The sequence below is a fragment of the Electrophorus electricus genome, chromosome 1, assembly GCF_041902795.1.
Source record: "Electrophorus electricus isolate QZ-2024a chromosome 1, ASM4190279v1, whole genome shotgun sequence".
NCBI classification, from domain to species: Eukaryota; Metazoa; Chordata; class Actinopteri; order Gymnotiformes; family Gymnotidae; genus Electrophorus; species Electrophorus electricus.
Genome location: NC_137497.1, coordinates 39835375 through 39850610, shown reverse-complemented (window position 1 = coordinate 39850610; position 15236 = coordinate 39835375). Strand labels below are relative to the sequence as shown.

General features: G+C 45.6%; 1 protein-coding gene across 5 annotated transcripts in view; it reads left to right on the top strand.

The window, feature by feature from the left end:
• plekhg4b (pleckstrin homology domain containing, family G (with RhoGef domain) member 4B) overlaps positions 1–15236 on the top strand; it is a 41501-nt gene that overhangs the window by 1886 nt on the left and 24379 nt on the right. For 3 of the 5 annotated variants that reach the window (XM_081719458.1, XM_081719449.1, XM_081719460.1), the window contains exon 1: positions 10550–11111. The exons of 1 other annotated variant lie outside the window; for it this stretch is intronic. In XM_081719458.1, the coding sequence (XP_081575584.1) occupies positions 10935–11111 (177 nt within the window). In that variant the 5' untranslated portion in view covers positions 10550–10934. Of the gene's footprint in view, positions 1–10549; positions 11112–15236 lie in introns of those variants that run through there. One more of the 5 variants, XM_035526611.2, reaches the window with a different exon arrangement.

Sequence of the window (15236 nt, the reverse complement as noted above, 5' to 3'; positions counted from 1 at the left end):
TACAGATTCTCGGCCTCCTGCAGCAGTTGCTTAGTGAAGTGCGATAGTTTGGGCCAGGACCATCCAGAAATGCCTGTCTCCCACCTCCCTACTCCCTTCTCTCAGACTTGGCGGTCTGAATACTAATGCCATGCTGCGAGAGAGAGAGAGAGAGAGAGAGAGAGAGAGATTGAGAGAGAGAGACTCACAAATACCTCCTCTTCATGGCCCTTATTTCTGGGTGGAGTTTGGAATTTTTTGTAGGGTAATTCATTATTTTAAAAGTTACTTTACGTAAATGTTTTTATTTGTTGTTCATCTGTTTGTTTATTTGACTTTCTCCCACAAAGCATTTTTGACATTCTTATTGATAAATGAATCTTTCAGCCCACGTGAACAAAGCAGCATTGTAAAAAAGTGTCACTGCTCTCTTGTGCCACAGTGCCATTCCCAGATTATTCTGGAATGGTTTATTTCCTGTTCTCCACTAGACACGGTCTTCCTCTGACAGCAGTTATCAGCGGGGCAGAAGTTAGGAAGCACTGCTAGAAGTTGATTTCGTTTCTGTAACATTTTTAATCAGGAGAGACAGGGTTTTTGAATAGCTTCCACAGGGGCAACAAAAGTTGCCATAATGATGTGGAAGTACATCTCTCTTTACATCACTGTGGGCAATTGATGATGGTCTGCAACTTCCAAAGAAATACGACTGGATGCCGTCAACCAAAAAAATCTGAAAGCTTGTTGTGGTGCCCAATCCAGAAAGAAAAAACCCAACAATGGGAGAAGGGGAGCCCCCACGTAAAACTAGTAAAGAAGCACAGGCCATTTACACGGTTTATGTGAGTGCTCCTCTTCTTCTATTGTTTTGTGCTTTTTGATCCCCTACTGCCTTTAGCAGAAAACCTCATCAATGCAACTCATCTACGGTTTCCCTTCACGTATGCGTTACTGTTGTATGAATGTCACAGGAGATCATATAGCTCTGGAAGAATGCACATAGTAACTGGGGAGATTAGGAGAGCAGACTGAAGTGTGCTGGAGGACCTGATAACTGCAGGAATCTGTCTCAAGCCAGCACATCGTTAAACAGGAAGAACTCATTACACAGATAATACTACAGAACAGCCTCGTTCATGCAAGACCAATGTTCCCTATGCTCTCAACAGGTCAAGGTTAAGTTCCTTCTCTCTCTCTCTCTCTCTCTCTCTCTCTCTCTCTCTCTCTCTCTCCAAAGAATGAATCCCTATGATGTTGCATTCTGGCTTTCAACCTGAAACAGCCTGTCTGGCTAGCACCGTACACAGCACATTAAAAAGTTGTCCGACACACTCCCTATGGCCCGAGAGGGCTGGTTACCTCAGCCCAGTTGCCTGTGCGAGTGCTAGTGTAGTGGACTCGCTGTTGACTTGTCAAGAATGTGGTTGGAGCAGATGCATTGTTCATCCTGCTCCTGAGATATGTGTCAGCCTCTGGAGAAGTGTATAATTAGCCGATTGGAAACAGGAAGAACCTCACCCTCTGTCTCTCTGTTTCTCTGCTTCTCTCTCTCTCTCTCTCTCTCTTTCTCTCTCTCTCTCTGACTCCAATGTATACAGATGCTTTTACTAAATGCATTTATGTTGAGATAGAAGTGCCCTTCCCCATGGTGGATGTGTGTCGGAGATTTTACTGGAAATGACGAGAGCGTAGTTTCCTGAAAAACAATTCAATCACAACTCAACTCCAGCAGACGGAGTTCAGTCGATCTCTCTTTCATCTTCATCTTTAACCACTACCCGTCAGATCAACAGTGCGCACGTGAGCTAGAGTTTTGTACTAACTTTTTATGTGCTACTAAGTGTAATGTTGTCTATGAAATTTTAAATATTAACCACTTTGTTTTGGGGATATTCACAAATAGCAGCTTAGTGGAAAATAAGTTTGGTGTCTGGTGATGGACATTTGTTATTGTTCCTTAGATTTCCAGGACAATCTTAAGTACAGTCATTAATCTTCCGACGGTCACTAGTCTTCGGACAGCCTGTTAATTCCTCCCGCTGATGTGCTTTCCTTGTCAGACCTGGCCTCATGATTTCTGAACATGGCAAACTCCAGGCAGAGGTTTGGACCCCCCCAATCACCCACCCACCCCCCAAAACTAGCAGCTCCTCCAGAACTTCCTCCAGCACCCTTAAACCACGCTACTGCCCTGCTCCTTTCCTGCTCTTCTGTGCCAAACCAGTACAAGCGCTTTGCATTTTGTGCAACATGAATTATGGTGCCGGAAGCCCTGTAATTTTTGAAGCTTTCTTGTACAGATGAAAGGGCGAGCCATGTGCAGGTGAGGGGTGCATACATGTTCTTAGCCTCTTCTCATGTCCCACCCCTGAGGCTGGAGCAAGCTAAGGCCGTTTCTAGATGCTGCTGAGCACGTCATCGACGGAGGCCTCAGTAAGATCTCACACTTGCCTCCTTTCCTGTCCCTTTAGAGTGAGTTTCCAGCGGAGAGGTTTATTGATAGGAGGAGGGGCTCTCGCTCTTGTCTTCGCCCTGCACGGAATGCACACCTGGAGGTGTTTGCCCAGCGGTTCCTGTAATCCATGGCACAAAGGGCCACAAACACCTGGTCTCATGTTGGAGGGGTGGAGGCAGTGGGTGGAGGTCAATGCTTTAGCACAAATAATCCAGCTGTGTGTTTTCCCCTGCTCCTCTCCAAACCATGGGAATCAACGGTCTGTGGTCTTCATATAGTTAAAGCACCTTTACTGGATAATAATCTACCTGCTTTTGTGAGTCTTTAATGCTGATTTGACCCTAGGTTTAATAGTAGCAGTAACATTTTCTATACACTGCCAATGAAGGTGTAACTCAGACTTTCACATTAAAACGAGCCGTCATTTCCAGGCGGTCCAGAAAGGTCTCGAGCTGTGTTGGGTATCTCAGCTGAAAGTCTGTCTCCCTGTCTGCTGACATTGGAGTGGCACTTACCCAACACGACTGTACAAGTTTCCAGACTTGGAGTTCTGACCCAGGGATTGGCGTGCATGTCTGCAGCTCTGTGGTAGTATTAGTGCGGTAATAACAGGGGTGGACGCTGTCACTCCCTCATGAGAGGAACACTCAGAGAAGAGAAGATCATAGAAGCAGATAAACTGGGAGTGTCCGTCTGCGGAGGGCTGATGCCTGTAGCTTCTCCCGTTGGGGTTTAATCCTCACCCTGCTCTCCACACAGAGCTCTAGAGACAGCTGGGATTTACCAGGCCTCCAAGCGAAGCCTGCTCTCTCCGTTTGGCTCTGGCTGGACAGCTGATGTCCAGCAGAACAGCTCTCTCTCTCTGTCTGTTGCAATCTTAACTGACAGGCTACCATAAGGTAAGTGGCTGGGTGCCTGTGAACTGTTTGTAGTCACTAGTTTGAGTTCAATTTGATGTGTAGATGTGTTGACACAGACAAAATTCCTCCTGTCAGCCCTACGGCGGTTTGGAGGAGAAGAAGGTGAAATTTGTCTACAGGTTACATTTGTTTTGTGCCCTCATGCTCCCACCCTGTTTTCCACATTTTACTCAGTGTGGAAGCGTCCAACTCTTCCACATTGACTATTGGTGACATTTGACAATCTAGGGAAGCCCAGTTAGTGTCTGGGTTGTATTCTTACCGCGTTGCTCTGTGCAGGACAGGCAGTGCTTACCTGCGTCTGACTCAGTTGTACGTTTTGTTGGGCATTGCGTAGAGTTGCGAGTCACTGTGTCTCAATAGTGGCAGCTTTGGGTAAACATCTGACTGAATTTTTTGTTTTTTCCAGGAGCTTAGAGGAGGAAATGACAATGAGGATTTCCTGTTCAAAAGGCCTTAACTGTCTTTAAGCAGTCTAAGTGCATTGTGTAACTAAATCGGTGTATTCTCTGTCATTGGTAACCACATCCTTTGAAATAAAAAAAAGCAGCTGAATTTGACTTTGGAGAACATCCAGAGACAGTTAAAGGTGCTCTCTCTTATATGACTGCCAAGTGCTGCTTGCTAATTTGCAAGGCTTATTACACATGAAAAGCAGAAAATACACAATGTATCATATAATATCCTCATCTCATCCTACTCTTATTATGGTTTGTCTAATAAAGTGATGAACTCTTATGGCTAAAAGCAATATATGTGTCATGTTCTGCCCCTGGGTGACTCATTGCACTATATCCATGATCATGTGTTATTTTGCCTAACCAAAGACAAATGGGATAGATTATGGGAAAGATGACTTTCATTGTTTTAAATTTTAGCCTGGGACATATTCTGTTTTCATTCATGGTGCACCAGCGACAGTATTGGGGCAGAGTTTGGCTTGGTTGGAATGGATGTTGTAATAGAACTGATATAAACTTCATTCTCACTTTTTTGCGCTTGTGATCCACAAAATGACTATGCTACAAGTTCATTTTCCCATCTGCCTTGACCATTTCCAGGCTGGGTTTATCACTGGCACTGTTACTGTGGGGCTGTGTTCATTACTGCCTTATATGGCACACTTTGATGTGGTTGTTTGTGCACCTGTGCTGTGGTTCTGCAGTGAGGGACAACAGAGGTCACCCTTGTTTGACCTTTCGGTTTTAACCCTGGCAAGTTACAAACACAAACTCTGTGTTCGGTTTGAGTGGTTTCCCATCACCATTTGGTCAGTGTTTCAATCCTCATGCAGATCAATCAGATGATACTGTACGTGTGTGTGTGTGTGTGTGTGTGTGTGTGTGTGTGTGTGTGTGTGTGAGCTACTGTAATGGGAGCTCCCCTGTCTAAACCACCTGTGCCTATGCATGTCTGACAGAAGACAACGTGCTGTGTGTTCCCAGGCCTCTGGTCTGAGACACACGCTCTCCAGGGGGTAAGGAGACATGGAACGGCTTGACAGGTGGATGGAAAAGCCCCTCCAGGGTGGGCAGCTTCGCAGGAACAGACTCAAAGACGTTTTTACTATTCGCAGGATGCCTCACGCCATTTCGTTTTTTGTGAGGTTTTCATATAAACTGAACAGAAATCACAAGCAAAAGAATGTGAGAACACTAATGTTATTCTTTCAACAATAAAATCAACTTTTAAAAGATTAGAAGAGAAAAATCAAGTAACTGGTAAAAAAAAAAATAGAACAACAAAAGCATAGTAGTGTTGTCTTGAGCAGTAAAAGAATTATAGTGATGGCACAGCATAATAACATCCATTCAGTTACAGTTACTGTCTCTTTAATAGTTATTTTAATCAAACACAAGTGGTCCATGTTTCTAGAAGCACTGAAAATAAACCTGATATGTTAAAACATATAGTTTATAACACACACACACACACACACACACACACACACACACACACACACACACACACACACACACACACACACACACACATGCATCCAAGCATCCAGATCCTGAGCTGTGTCGTAAAGGTCTCCACTCAGTGTGTCGATATAGTAGCCTGAAGGTGGCCAGCTTCTCTCGCTGAGCCTTGAATCCCAGGTTGCTCTCCTGGACTGACCGCACCACCGCAGCAGGTTAAAGGCGAATGCTCGCTTGTTTCACTCCAAAATGAGCCAAGATTGTTGTTAGATTTTAAACAATTCTGAACAATGTTTCTAAAATGCAGTTTATGCTGAGATACCAGCCTGATGAAAGTAACACAGGCAAAATTCCCTCTTTGTGATAGACAATAAAGTTGAATCTTAATCCAAATCAAAAACCGATTCAGGCGTCATTCCTTCAAGTTCACAGTGAAGCAGCGCTGGACTGAGATGTTTCCAATGACCCCGAAACAGCCGATGTCATCGGGACCCGCTCTCCTGGAACGTGGCCAGCAATCACGCTGAAGCCACAGCTGGTGCGACTGGAATCGCCTTTCCTAACACACTCTCTGCATCTGTTCCCATGTTTATCTTGTTTTCGCTGCGGAAGTTAGCACGGCCGCTTCCTGCTGGGCTCTCTCAGTGCCAGCCACGGCAGATAAAGCACTGGATTTAGCCTCTGGCGTCCCCACCGAGGCGGACTGACTGGGTGTCATTGCCATCCACTGGTTAGCTTTGAGTTAGTGAGCTGAATGGTTGTCACTGAGCCGTTGAAACGGTGATTGACAGATGAGTAAGTTGGCACCAGACACTGGAGTGGAAGTTAAAGATAAACCAGGTCGGTCCTGATGAATCTGCTGTGTCTTGGAATTATCTACCCAAGGGTTAAACACTGTTTGACTGGTAGGTCAAGTAGTCTTAAATGGGCAAGGGTTCTTATACAGTCTGTGTCTGTGTGTGGAGGGTTGAGGGGGTGGGCTTCAAAAGACACAGAGAGAGAGTGACTGAATTGGACTAAACCTCCCTCTCCTTAATCATTTGTGCTCGAGATTCTGGTGCCAAAAATACTCAATACACACTCACTGGTTCTGGTAGCTACAGTCTGAGTGACTCCCAGAGACTCCTTAGAAGGTTGGAGGAACATTGTCTGTGTCTGTGTGTGCGTGGGGAGGGGGTGTTCTTTGCTCCCACAGTGGAGGAGCTTCAATTCCCAGACTGCCTGCCTCTGTGTGTGTGTGTGTGTGTGTGTGTGTGTGTGTGTGTGTGTGTGGGTGTGTACGCGCATGCACACAGGGAGGGTGGGAGCAAGGGAGGAAAAGTGGGCCAGATCTGCTCTTAGTCCAGCCCTGTGGGTGGGTGTGTGTGTGTCGGTGTGTGTGTGTGTTCTCAAGGCCATGAGATGTAACCTGGGTGAGCGCTAATAAGTCCTTCTCTGGCCAGCTCTCTCCAGATGCTGCCCCAGCGCTGATCACAGCTCCGGTGCTCAGTGGCCATTGGGAGGCTCTCATCCTCTCATCCTGTGAGTACGAGCAGCCCTTCACTCCTTGCATGATCACTGTGCTCTTTTGGCTAAAAGGTTGCATGGCGTTTTGAGCAAAATGTGTTATTGGTATCTTAAAACAAAGGTCTTATCGGTAGTTTCTCGCTAAAGGGAGAATTCAGTTTAGTACAGTTCTGCACTGCTTGATTGTTTGTTATATTACGATGTGTCATGGTATGTTCCTGATCTTGAAGTGCTAGCATTTAAAACTCAAAGCACTGGTAAATGGTTTTAAACTGCTGTGGGTTTATGATGATTGTGTGTACATCAGACATGTGTGTGCAGCATGTGCAGAAATCATGCTGATCTTTCCATGACTGTTTTGGACCCTGTGGCTTCCTGTAGACCTCGATGGAGAAAGGGTGCTTTTTGGCTTCATCTGGTGATCGCTGCTTTCATATTTCTTCCTTTTGCCACTTTTGCTGTCTTCTGCAGACAGATTCTTATATCAAGCTCTGATTGGCCATTACTGAATATGGATGTTAGGACTGCTTTAGCATGAGCTAACAGGAAGGATGAAAGCCTTTTTATCAATAAAGGTTTCACTTTTTCTGTTATTACTTTGATCTAAGATCTTTGATAGGAACCCAGGATCTCAGTATTTAATAAGGGAGTTTTAGACCAAGAGAAAACGGGGTGTGTAGGAGTGTGAAGTGCGGGTGGCCTCCCTTCCAAGCTAGAGAGAGTAGCCGTGAGACGTGGGTGTTACATTCCACAGTTGGGTGAGCGCGTGTGGAGTGTGCGTGTGTGCGTGTGTGCGTGTGTGCGTGCGTGCGTGCGTGTGCGCGTGTGCGTGTGTGTGCGTGTGTGTGTGTGCGTGTGTGTGTGTGTGTGTGTGCGTGCGTGTGTGTGTGTGTGTGTGTGCGTGTGTGCGTGTGTGTGTGCGTGTGTGCGTGTGTGCGTGTGTGCGTGTGTGTGTGTGTGTGTGTGTGTTTGTGTGTGTGTGTGGTGAGCATGTTTTTAAAGGGGACACAGCTGGGACTCCATAGCAAACGCATTTCTGTCCTGCATCATGGAAAGTCTGTCACTCACACAAACACACGCGCACACACAATCAGGACAACATTTAATAATACTTCAGCAGAGTTTTCTATGGACAAGAGAAAAATATTTGGATAAAGATGTGAAGGAGATAAGCCCTGTTCCCGTGGGTCCCCCCTCAGAGCTCTCAGAGTTACAGAGGGAACTGGGACTACAAATGAATGTCCAAACAGTAGTTCTACATTATACATAGTGACTCTGCTACACCTTCTGTAACGTGTGACCAAGGCCGGGACCGTCCAGCTGAGTTATGCTTATGGGAAACAATCATAGCTTGCTGGCTCCGCCTCCCTCGTCCTCTCGCTAGTTTGTACTGATAGCTGCTATCAGATGTTTGCACCTCACCAGGGACTGCTATATCTCTTTCTCAGCATTGCAGAAATGGAGTTTACTAGAAGCCCACACAAATAAAGGCTATTTTAAGTGTCTGTTTTTCAACAACAACAGGAAACGCCGTGCAGTTGGAATCGTTTGTCACCATAGATGCCTTGCCACCATAGGGATGTGTGCTTCCTATACCACGGTCACCTCAGTCTCCTCCGCTCCAATAGTCGGAACCAGCCGCTGTTTACAAAACAGCCAAAACAGCCCTTTAACTTAGATACACAAGAGTGAGTGGCTGAAGACAAACTACTGTTAGTTCATTATGTTTGTTTGGCATGACAGATGCCTCACACTGGAGCATATTTTTCTGTCATATGAAAAAATATTTTACAGTCCAGTGAGCAGTGGTTTATGTGGCATACCAGAAAGTGAACGTTTGACCATTTGTCTTTCATTTGAACTTTGATCTGTAAAATGCTATTGGTCCTGTGCTTGTATTGTACTTGTTTAAAGTTTATTTCTTTTTGTGTTGTGTAGACTTAAACAGATGTACCCACATACTCTGCAAGCATTTCTTGCTGTTTGGGTCATTACAAACAAAATACGATTCACTAAAAACACGGTCATGCATATGCTGCTGTTTTGCAGCCTTCAAGAAGCTTAACTTGTATTGTCAATAACAATGGCAGAAACAGCAAGTGAATTTCCATTGTTATGCAATCTCCCCTCTCGGAGACTCCAAGCTGACTCTTCACAACCTGATTGGCCCTGTCACTTTGAACCCACCCTGGCACCAGCCATCAATCATCACCTACACCTGTTCCTCATCTATGGAGTCATCTCTTAGAACCTGTCTGTTGGTCTCCCTGGTTGGCAGTCTTACGTTAATCCTGTCTATGCAACCAAAGGGGTTCATTCAACACACACACTGGCGTGTCCAGACTTTAACTCTTGCAAATATGTAAGTTTTATATTAGTTTCAGAATAAATATGGAATAATTCAGAGTAGTTACTGAATAATATGCCTTAATATTAATAATTAAGTTATAAGACAGGAGTTGAAGAGGTTAAGCCATATTACGTTGTATTTATTAGTTTAGTTTGTTCTCTCTGACCAATCGTTGTTGTGTCTCAGTCTCTTTGCTTTATTTTACAGGAGTTTGCCTGTACTCTACCTGACTGTCTGTACTCTGACCTCAGCTGTCTGTTATGACTGTGATCCATGGCTTAGCCCACATATGCTTGTATCCATCCTCTCATCAGTATGGCTATCTGTGTACAGTTTGATTAATTTAGGATGGAGCATAAGAAAGCAGCTATCAAAAATACACAGTAAAATAAAACCCATTTTATTTTAAAAAATGTAAACAGATCTAGAGGTATTGTTCTTAAAAGAGACCACATTGTGACTGGTTGATTTTACTCAGAGTTATATAGCAAGTGTTCAGGAATTCTCGATTTGTTGGGCTTGCTGCCCGCACGGGGGCTCCCAGGCCGCTGGACATTGTCCTGCACCGCGAGGCTTCATCGCTGCCTCTCCACTTCATTGACCAGACCTCAGGAAAATGGGTCCCTGTGTGCTGTCCTCTGCTGTGGGGCGCACAGTCTGTGCAGTCCTGCCGTCTAGGCTGTCGGGTGGGCAGGGAAGATCCTTGGTGTGAATTGGGTGACTCTGGGCTGTGTTGAACACAGACATTCCGGGAGCTCTGTGCAAACACGCTTCCCTTTACGCTACATTTCATCAGATCTTTTGGTGCAGGGAATTTCAGGTGCACCACTAAACACAAATAAGGTGTTGGACCATGGCTACTAATAGTCTTTACTCTTCTATGTTGTTTTTAAAGCATTTAATTTTGTATTCCCATTAGAACTAAACTTTAATTCTTTGTACTTGCATAAGAACTTTCCTTTAGAATTTACAAAAACAGACGGCGAATTTGTTAGCCCTTGCCAGTCGTGAGGAGGAGGCGAAGTGTGGGCATGTGCGCATGTGTCAGTCCCAAAATAGGGAGTTGGGATTCCCCACGTCGGGATTCTGCAGTGTGAGACCGCTATTGTTGCACCCAGAGCGGTGGCATTCTGATGTCTCTCTCTCTCGCGCTCGCTTGCTCTCTCTCTCGCTCTCTCTCTCTCTCTCTCTCTTTCTCCCCCACTCTCTCTCCCCATCCTTTCACAAAGGCAGCAGCGAGAGCCAAAGCCCGAGTGCATTTGTCCCGTCAGGACAATGAGGGAGCGTGGGTGGGGGTAGGTTAGGGTTAAAGAAATGACAGGTTGGGGGGTGGGGTGGGGTGAGGTGGGGGTGTTCTCCTGCAGGGCATGAGAGGGAGGAGGGGAAAGAGGGGGGTCATTGTTGCGTGCAGGTCAGATTGTGTGTTTTTTCAGTCCCAAAGGAAGTTGAATCAGTGTGCATTAGCTGGATGGGAGAGGCTAGAGGAACAGGAGGGAGAGAGAGAGAGAGAGAGAGAGAGAGAGAGAGGGAGAGAGGAGAGGTCAGTCCCTCTCTCACACTCCTACGGGACGAATCGCACAGCTAACTCTCCAACAGAGAGCGAGAGGGTGAGGAAGTCAGAGACAGTAAAAGAGAGAGAACAGGAAAGCTGGTCCGAGGGCTGTCACAGACTCTGCGCACACGCATGGACGGAGCCACCTGGACTCCCTCCGCTCTGTCAAAGCGCAAATGATGGAAGCGTAACTGACTGGCTGGAGCCGCACAAGGCTTATTTGGATTACTTCTTTATTCCTGCTCTGTTCATGCTTTTGGAAGCAGGAAAGGGCGCTATGCACAGCAGAGAGAAGTCTCGCAGCTGTGAGAACTACCTAAGCATAAAGGTGAATGAGCTGGCTTCCTTCAGCACCGCGCCGGTCCTGGTAGGGTGGCCAGGACGCGGGTACGCACATTCTCACTCCCAGCGATCCTCTGCTAACGCTGTGAGTGGGGAGCTCTTCTTCAGTTTTAGTGCTCTCTCCTTTCGCTCTTGGTATTTTGTAATTGCTTTGGGCATTTGTCAATTATCATTTGAATAGGTGGAGGAATTGTACCCTTTCAGAGAGCTTGCGCTTGTGTGTAAGACAGAGAAGCTTCCTGTCTTTCACAGATATCAAGCAGCCGTGGGTTTATGTGCTGTTTTTTCTGTCTGTGTGGAAAGTTTTGTAGAGTGTAATTTGCCAGAGTGCCAGATGTGTGTGTAGCCAAAGTTTACATGTTTAAGAAAACTTTTGAAGGATGTCAATTTTCTTATTAATCACAATAATCCAACCTGATCTCACGCAAAGGCTCACCGGTATTTTTTTTGTTGGTTAGATTGGTATGGTTCTTACAGATTGGTTAAGATCCAGATTTCATTCGTTTTAACAGGTTGCTTGGAGTTATGTTGAAACTGAAAAAGTTACCACAGTTGTGTTTATTTTTTCATTTACAAACAAATGTGAAATGAATGTGGCTGCTGATTGCTGAGTCAGTCAGGCCTAGTGTCATGTTTGCTTTGATTAGAGTGTGAACTGCAGGGAGAAGTCTGAGTGTCAGGCAGCAGCGCAGTCTGATGCTAGTGGGCTGTGTTGTGCCCTCAACCAAGATGCGCAGTATCTGGATTCATATTGCTAATCAATCTATCACATTTAAAGGGGTTTTAGTTATCAATCTAACACACACACTCCATCATTCATTCCAGGCAGCTTTTGTTCCCTGTTTTACATTCGCAAGGGGATACACTCTCTCCACTTGCACTCCTCCCCAAAGGACCAAACCTTCACACACACACAGCCGTGGAAGAAACTGCACCCCACAATAGGTCTTGAAGTGCTCCTTGAGTGTGAAGTGTTTCCTTCAGCCAGAAGACTGTTTTGCCTCTGCCAGCCATACAGCCTGGCCAGCGTACTGCTTAGGAGCCAGCAGGCCTTTTGTGTGCGGTGAGAGGGAGTCACATCTGTTCTTTCCCCTCCTGTGCGATCTGCACGGTATGCGTTTGTACAGCACTGTGCCATGTAGCGACGTACTCACATAAAGTCTACACAAGGCAGTGAGTCTCGGCTTGCACTGCAGTCCTAAGCTTTCAAACTAGTAGGATACAGAGACCTAAAGGTAAAAACGTGAGTGGAGAGATCCCTTCTCTTCCATATTCTCTTCCAGTTTTAACATGTGAGAAAACACACTAGTTAACATGTCAGCCATGGTAATTATAAAGCCTGAGATTTTAAAGGATGTAAGCATTTAGCTGTTTTAGACATGGGCCTTTGCTCCCCTTTGTCTCGCTATTTAAATTTTAAAATGTAAATGTCAACCAAACAGTTTGGTTGTGATTTGACTATGGGTTCTTTACCAAGACTTCCTGTGTGTTCACTGGCTCTCAGTCGAAGACGAACCAAACTTTGAAAGTGCTGAAAGCTGGCTGTGGCTTACCTTACCGGATTACGTTACCGCGCAGTGAGTTCGGGACCTCACACGCTGCCAGTGCGACCCAAGTCTCTATTGTCCCTAATCTGGCCTTCCTCCGCGTGCAGCATGGATGGCATGGGAAGGTTTTGGGCCTTTGATAAGAGCGCGCCATGTCGCAACACCTGCGCGTGGGGACGGATCTACACCGAGTCGTGTGGTTTAATCATGTTGCTCTCACCTCCTGCGAGAGGAAGCGCAACCGAGCTGTTCCAGAATGGCTAAAGCTCTGAACCTTGAGTACTCGGGAACCTGGAGATGCCAACACAGCTGGGGCTTTGGGCCACATGTATGCCCTCTGCGCTACGCTATTGTAGACTTCACGTGGTTATGTATTCATTCCTGCAGGGTTGCAATTTAGGCCCACTCAGTGTGTTACGTTGACAAATTATAGACTGCTGTCTGCCTCTGCTACTGTTTGCACAGTGCAACAGAGTGGAAAATTGCACAGTTGTTGGTCAGTCTGTAAACAAGCATTTTCACCCAGAAAAAAATAGAAAACCAGCATTTTCAGATTGTCTGTGGAATTGTTTATTGTTTTGTGTGTGTGTGTTTTATTTTCAATTTTTTTTGTTTGCCCATCACAATAACCAAAGCATTAGGATACCACCTGGAATCCACATGCCGAGTGTGTGTGTGTGTGTGTGTGTGTGTGTGTGTGTGTGTGTGTGTGTGTGTGTGTGTGTGTGTGTGTGTGTGTGTGTGTGTGTGTGCGTTAGTACCACCTGGAATCCACAAACCAAGGGAGAGAGGGAGTGAGTGTGTGTATGTGTGGGTCAGTGTGCATTAGTACCACCTGGAATCCACAATCCAAGGGAGTGAGTGTGTGTATGTGTACATCATTGTGTGTTAGTAGCAGCTGGAATCCACTTCCTAAAGCCACTGACATAATTATGGGTCCAGTCCCATAATTCACTACTTCTCTGCTTCCCTGTCTACAACACACCCTCAAAGAGCGAGGGAGTCCCCATCCCGCCACACGCAGCCCTCCTCCTAAACCCTTTGGTGAGCTTTGCTACTATCAAAAGGTCCTGCGCTTGCTCTGACCAGAGGAAATAACTTCTTCAAGGTTATATCACTGGTTTCAAAACTCCTTCCAGCACTTTGCTTGCTATTGTGTGTCTTCTGGGTTCAAAAGCTTGACTTATCTCTGTGCCTCTCTTGAAGTCCTCCTTTAAACATCGGTTTTGTGCCCGGTGTTTGGTCTGTACTCTCCTCAAAGTCAGCCAGATCTTTGAGTTAGTAGGTGTGTATGTGTGTGAGCGAAGGAGTGACAGAGGTTTTAGGTACTTTACTACCACACTGTTTTGAGTGAGTGAGTGAGTGAGTGAGTGAGGAAGCCATGTTTCTGCGTTAGCTGGCTATGCAGGCTCTTCATTAATTCTGTTTTTAGGAAGCATGTGTGTGTGTCAGCGATTGAGTGAATGAGGTTGGTAGTCTGTGTTAGCAGACACTTCAGGAACGCATTGTTTTAAATTCCAAATGAGAATTTTTTCAATGAAACCCGCTTTGTACCTGGTGCCGACCAAGAAGAGAAATGTAAAAATATTTAGCGATGACCTTCCTGCTATTGTTGTCTTTCCTGACCTGTATCGCTCCTCCCTATAGCCAGACTAAAGCCTGACGTTATTTTTTGTAGCTGCGATGCTAATGACACTTTAGTCAGTTTAGTCTCTGTGTGAAATAACTGAATCTGATGAGATGGAAACAAAGGCTTCCTTGTTGCAAGGTCACAGCATATGGAGTGACACCCTGTCATTGCGTAATGCTGATCTAATAGTTCCAAATAGCTGAATTAAATGAGCGTGAGAGACCTCGGGGTTGATCTCAGAGGAAGCAGCATTTCCCCTGCCGCTAGACGCCAGCCAGGTCATGTTGCTTGTGAAGTGGGAACCTGAACCTCTAGGTCCCCGATGGTGTCATTCCTGTTACAGTGGATAGACGAGTGATACTGCAACAAGAGACTAAATAAGGCTCTTTGGAACGTTCAAAGCATCAAAAACAAAGTCAACTCCAACACTGTGGGGTGATGATCGCAGAACCCTGCTTTGTGATAAGCAAGGTGTTGAAATCACCCAAAGTAACCAAAATCAAAACTGTTCAACACTGCATTTGAACAATCAGAACCTAACTTATTTGTTAAACTTGTATATTAGTTGTACTTAAATTTGTTAAATAGAAACAAATAAATTAACATTTTAAAGTTTCTCTTGTAAAAGGTAAGTGGTAGTACTTGTAGGAAAAAGGTAACTTCCTCAAATGAAGATGCAGAGGTTGAAGAGAAAGATTGCTTAGTTTCAAAGGTTTCATATGTGAACAAATGCATAATGAAGCCAGATGATGTAGCTGAATCCCACCGCTGAGATACTCTGTTGTCAACCTTTCTAGAAGACAGAACAAAGTAGCTGGTTTCCTTGATCTCAGCCCTGGTCTTTGGGCAGTGTAGGGGGTCAGGGCTATGTAACAGGAACATGGCAGCAGGAGGATTCTGTAAGCACATCCTGAGCTGGAGAGAAGTCCGGTGGTGTGGAGACACAGCACGGATCTGCGGCCGAGGCGGGATTTTCCAGCTGCCGCTGTGTTGTTGTCCAGCCCGTGACGTCACCTGACAGGTGTTTCCTTGC